A 6,006-nucleotide genomic window follows, 5' to 3' on the forward strand; every position below is an offset into this window, starting at 1 on the left:
GTTTTCTCAGATCCGTGATGAGTCAGACTACCTGTTCATGATGGATGTGGACAGTGTCTTCTACGCTCGCTTCGGAGCAGAGTCTCTGAGCCGCCTGTCAGCTGTCCTCCACCGTAGCCACTACCAGGTTTTACACTCACCCCTTTCATGTCGATAATAATCAAAGCAACTAAGGATGACCCCATCTCTGACAGACAAGGGATCCAGCAGAGCTTGCACGGACCCTTTGCACCCATGCAGTGCAAATGAAAAAAATAAATTAAAAAAACGTTGTCATTTTCATACTCAGCAGTGGTGGAAAAAGTACTCAAATGTTTTGCTTAAGTTAAAGTATCAATACTGCAATGTAGAAGTTCTCAGTTTACTACAAGTAAAAGTCCGGAATTCAAAAAGTACAAAAATGTTTGAAAATAGCCGATCTACAAGCTCACAACGCGTCGCGATGTGACGCGTTGTGAGCATGTAGATCGGCTATTGTCAAATAGCCTAGGTATAAAACAGGGCTAAAGTGGTTAATGTATGTTTTATAATGTAATAATTTATATCTGCAAAGTTTTAGTTACTAAAGTTTTCAAATAATTGTAGTGGAGTAAAAGTACAATATTTGCTCTGAGATGTAGTGGAGTAGAAGTAAAAGTTTAGACAATTGGAAATACTCCAGTATTTTTTAAATGATCTGGGCCAGATTATCCATATTACATCAAGGCAAGGCAAGGCAACTTTATTCATATAGCACTTTTCATACACAGGGCAATTCAAAGTGCTTTACAGAATAAAAAATAATAATACAAAGTGCAACAATGCACTTTAAAAAGAAATGGAGAATATAATAGATACAATTAAAATAAGATAAAGGAGCAAATAAAAAATACTCCCACCTTTTATACAAAACATAATAATAATAAAAAGTGACATTGTCATTTAAAGACCAGGCAAGATCTAGCTGTTCTTAGCCGTCATTGGGTAGGGTAAGCAATGTTAAATAAATATGTTTTTAACTTGGACTTAAAAACAGCTATGGTTGGGGATTGTCTAATGTAACCTGGAATATTGTTCCAGGTTTGTGGTGCATAGTAATGAAATGCTGCTTCACCATGTTTTGTTTCAACAAATGGAACAATTAATAGGCCAGCCCCAGATGACCTAAGGGTTCTAGGAGGTTCATGTGGCTCCAGCATGTCTAAGATGTAGCTGGGCCCAGAGCCACAGAGACATTTATAGACGAGTAACAACATTTTAAAATCAATTCTCTCAATTCATCGGGCGTTTTCTTTGCATTCATTATCCATTTTGGAGCTCCGGCGCCAGGATGCACAGAGATTTGAAATTCCATTTGAAGTTCCATAACTTTTTAAAAGTTGGAAGAAACCCTGTAATGGAAAATGCCTGGCCTCCTTTTGTGTTTAATGTAGGCCTTTGGAAAGGACAACAAGTGCTTTGTCTTACGATCTTAAACTTTAAGACTTAAAGGAAGAGTGGAAGTGAAATGTGTGTCAGGGCCAAACATGGCCTTAAATGTGATTAATAGTCATGTATTTGTCTTCATCGTTGTTATCATCAGACCACACAGAGAGATGGTTTTCCTTATGAACGTCGTAAAGAATCCCAGGCGTGCATCCCATGGGGTGAAGGTGATTACTACTACACTGCTGCAGTGTGGGGAGGCTACGTTGAAGACATGTACGAACTGGTCAGGTACGAATGGCTTTCATCACAAAATATACCGTTGCTGTCGGGCAGAAACCTCTTATCTCCATGTTTTAACGTTTTGAGTTTTTTCATAAATGAATGCCCTACTTGATCATTCTACAGCAGGGGGTCTTCAACGTTTTCAGGCCAAGGACCCCCTAGCTGAGAGAGAGATGAAGCAGGGACCCCCTCTATATTGTATAAAATTGTGTTTCAGATTAAACATTTTTTTGTTTACTTGGTCTGCTCTTTTTTCCCTCTACGCCTAAACCTCTTTGCCAAAAATAGCTGATCTACAAGCTCACAACGCCTCGCAGCGCGAGGCGTTGTGAGCTTGTAGATCTGCTATTTTTGGCTAAAGTTCTCCTCAGAAAAGGGATGCTAGGGTTCAAGTGGTTAAGGTAAAAAATATATATATATAAATATTATATATATATATATATATATATATATATATATATATATATATATATATATATATATATCCACACAAAGATTTGGCGGACCAACTGTAGTAACTCTGAGGAACCCCCTAGGGGTCCCGGTCCCCCTGTTGAAGACCCCTGTTCTACAGCATCACACAAAAGTATCCAAAATAGCAGATCTACAAGCTCGAAGCTTGTAGCTTTTCAGCTTGCTGATCTGCTATTTTTGCTATTTTTGAATTTGAATGGTGAAAAGTAACAGTTTTCAGTTCCCACCTGAATTGAGTGAATATAATAACAGTTTAACACAAATACATGGCACGTATGTGCCATTGTGTACCTTGGCATGGCATGCCAGGTATATTTTGAATACAAAAAGTATAAAAAAATAGGAAAAGAATAGGAAAGAAAAAAATAGAAAAGTTGTAGCTCTTAATATGTTTTTTTTTACGTGTAAACCTCTCTCCTCAGGTACTGTTATGAACAGTCAGAAATCGACCGCAAGAACAATATCGAGGCAGCGTGGCAGGAAGAGAGTCATCTGAACAAGTAAAGTATAGCTGGTTCATTTCTGTTTTTCAGTCTTATGGTGTGTGCATGCAAAATGGAGAGTGTAAAATAGAAATAAATCCAAAAGGACAATTCCATTTGGGTACATTTTACATGCTTTAAATCCACTGGCGATTTTACAGAGCAGGCTTCTTTTTTCTCTTTTTTTCCAGAATGGTGACATCCCTCCCTTTAAAACACTTTACATTTCTCATCAGTATTACATATGTGTGCTTTATTAGTTGCTTCAGCAATGTTACTGCCTGTAATGCAAGTAACATTTGTTTGAACCAGCCAGGCATAGATTGAAGACAGCTGTACATTTTATCAAAAAGAGATCTTGAAGTTAATGCCCTCTTTAACTTTTCTGTCTGTCTGTCTGTCTGTCTGTCTGTCTGTCTGTCTGTCTGTCTGTCTGTCTGTCTGTCTGTCTGTCTGTCTGCCTGTCTGTCTGTCTGTCTGTCCTTTCAGGTACTTCTTGTACAATAAGCCCACCAAGGTTCTGTCTGCAGAATACCTGTGGTCTGACTATGACCAGCCTGGACCTGAAATCAAAGTCAAACGTATTTCCCAGCTGGTGAAGAACTATGCTGAGGTGCGACCCAATTGGTGACAGAGCTGATTCTGTAGTGATATCACACATCTAGACCACTGGTTCCCATTGGGACCCATTTATTTTTCCATTGTGAAAATAGATGATCTACAAGCTCACAATGCCTCACCTATTTATCTGTGGAACCGAGTCAAACTAAATGTAAATAGAATGTGCTTGTCAGGGTGGGGGGGTCCCCAGTTCAAATATGATTATTTTGGGGGTTCACTGCCTGAAAAGTTTGGGAACCCTTGCCCTAAACTATGATATGAAATGCAATGTGAATAACATTCATTTTTAAATATTACCTAGTTCTTATGTTGCACTATATTGTCTTATATTATACTATACTGTAGATGTAATTTATATACTGTATGGACCTCACCTGTGGTCTCATGTGACCTGTCAGATTACTTGTATGAACCTCATACTTGAAAATAAAACATGGAAAAGATTCTAGCCAAACTAAATGATTGGACATCAGCTTGAAGCTAAACATGGTTCAACATATGGAGTTGGACAAATGTTAGCACTGTACAATCTAGATACTGTATTATTGCAAAGTTCTGTCTGTTGATTTTATTGTCTCCGCCAGGCCGAAGGCGTGGCAGAGACTATGTTTTGCACCCTGTCTGTCTGTCTGTCCGTCCGTGTGTGTATCCGTCCGTCCGTCTGACTGTGAGCAGCGAAACTGCACGTACAGTACACTCCCTGGATGCCAGAGCAGAACCTCTGCCCCGAATTTTGTATTACTTCTTTATTATTTAATTACTCCTACAGATTTTGTCCAAACATCACACAAATCGGTACACAGTATATCTAGTCATCAAACCAAACAGGTCTTTCCGATTTTTCATATTCCATACTGATTGGCTAAGATTGACATAGAAAGTTTGCAGGAGTGGCCCTTTTTGAACAAAATGCCTCAAATCATGAATCACATTATCTCCTTAGTCATGTGATCAAGATGGATCTGTCCGATTCTTCATATTCCATCAACATTGCTGGCCCACAATAACCTACCTGACCTGGCGGCTGTGCTCTGAGGAGCACTTTTTCTTGTTTATTTTATTTCTTGAAAGTTCTTTTTTTATATATATACTGTATAAATGTCCTTTGCTTATGTCTACAGTCAACAACACTGCTGTCAAAATGCCTGATAAAATAAATAAAATAAATGCCTGAAAAATAAAAATGTGAACCCGAGTGAAAAGTATTTTAAACATTTTAAAGTATTGCTATATCTACCTATGGGTAGATATGAGGCAAACTCCTCAGTCTCGGCCTCCTTGCCCCTCCACGCCAAAATTAGATTTTATTTTATTTTCACAAAATTATATTTACAAGTCATAGCATTTTTACATGAAATTATAGTAATTATACTGAAAATACTGAAAAGTATAAAGGAAAGTCTAAGGCTTATACTTATACTTCCTGAGACTAGTATACTTAAGTATACCTTCGTCTGTCTGAACCCATGGTATTAAGGAAAGCTTACCCAAACAGGTCGACCCATGCATCACTTGGGGGCAGAGTTTTTAGGATATCTGGGAATATCATACATGTGTTCCTGCCTGCAGCAAAAAAAAACAACAACGCTTACACAGGGCACACCAGGGCACGTGGGGCCCTCTGGTGGCTCTGGGGGCCCTATGCAACCACATTGCATACTGCATACAGTATAGCAAGACATGACCCATGATTTTCATGACGGTTAACAACAATTAAGACCAACAAACATAGCGTGATACCAATGTGTTCTTTTTTTAATGTCTATACAACACATTCTCAATGATGCATCCATTTAGGACTAAAAGATAACAGCCCGCTTCCATGTAGTCAGCAGACATTATCTAAAACATTTAGCCATGTCTGTCTGTCTCTCTCTTTGCACTCTCTGCCTTACTCTTGATTTCTGCATTTTTCGTTCTCTCAACGTATCCATTTTCATTTGTGGTTATTTGCATTTTTTCTTTCTTTTCTTTTCTTTGAAAAAAGACTTTTAAATTGATTAGGGCCTACATTTTCACTTTTAGCTTTTTAGTTTTTTTGCGCACAATAGAAGCCTAGCATGCATAGTAGATTGCTGACATTTCTGACAGTTTCACACTGCACCAGAACATATCCACCCACCCCTACCCATCCAACTATACTGCTAGCAGCCTAGCCCTAGATCACTGGTTCTCAAACTTTTTCGTGCCAAGGGCTCCCAAATTGATATTTGGCCATGGACCCCCATCTGAAAATGTTTTGTTCCAGGGACCCCCAAGAGAGAAGATTTATGTAAAAATCTTAATTATTAAAAAAGAAACACTTTTTCTAAAATGTTCAAAGATAGCAGATGTACAAGCTTTGTGCCGTGATGCTAGCTTGCATATTATCTGCATATTTTTGAATAGCCAACTTATAAACGGATAAAGTGGTTAAAATGATTGTGATGCTGTGTTAACACATTTTGCTGGGGACCCCCTGGAATCCCCCTGGGACCCCACTTTGAGAACCACAGGCCTAGATATAAGAGCATGATTTCCCCTTGCACGTTAGTTACAATCGGCTCCAGGCCTAATCATGTCACCCAGTGTTTCAAAAACATTTAATCTGGATCACAATTATCCATCCATTATCTATTTTTTAGAATCCAGAATCAGACTGACCCTGCTGATTTTGTCAGTTTTTCAGAAAATGATCATATAGGATCACCCTGATCCAGATAGGAAGCCATGCATGCCCCTGCTTTTGATATCTCCTCTT

At 38.6% G+C, this 6,006-nt stretch overlaps 1 protein-coding gene across 2 annotated transcripts in view; it reads left to right on the plus strand.

The window, feature by feature from the left end:
• LOC308087341 (globoside alpha-1,3-N-acetylgalactosaminyltransferase 1-like) overlaps window positions 1-4,433 on the plus strand; it is a 20,046-nt gene extending 15,613 nt beyond the window's left edge. For both annotated transcript variants that reach the window (XM_080431121.1, XM_080431122.1), the window contains exons 9-12: window positions 11-127; window positions 1,562-1,695; window positions 2,586-2,663; window positions 3,135-4,433. In XM_080431121.1, coding sequence (XP_080287247.1) covers window positions 11-127; window positions 1,562-1,695; window positions 2,586-2,663; window positions 3,135-3,276 — 471 coding nt within the window. In that variant the 3' untranslated portion in view covers window positions 3,277-4,433. The remainder of the gene's footprint in view (window positions 1-10; window positions 128-1,561; window positions 1,696-2,585; window positions 2,664-3,134) is intronic.
• The last annotated feature ends 1,573 nt before the right edge of the window (window positions 4,434-6,006 follow it).

The sequence above is a fragment of the Gymnoscopelus braueri genome (genome assembly GCF_963280865.1).
Source record: "Gymnoscopelus braueri genome assembly, chromosome: 1".
Classification (NCBI taxonomy): domain Eukaryota; kingdom Metazoa; phylum Chordata; class Actinopteri; order Myctophiformes; family Myctophidae; genus Gymnoscopelus; species Gymnoscopelus braueri.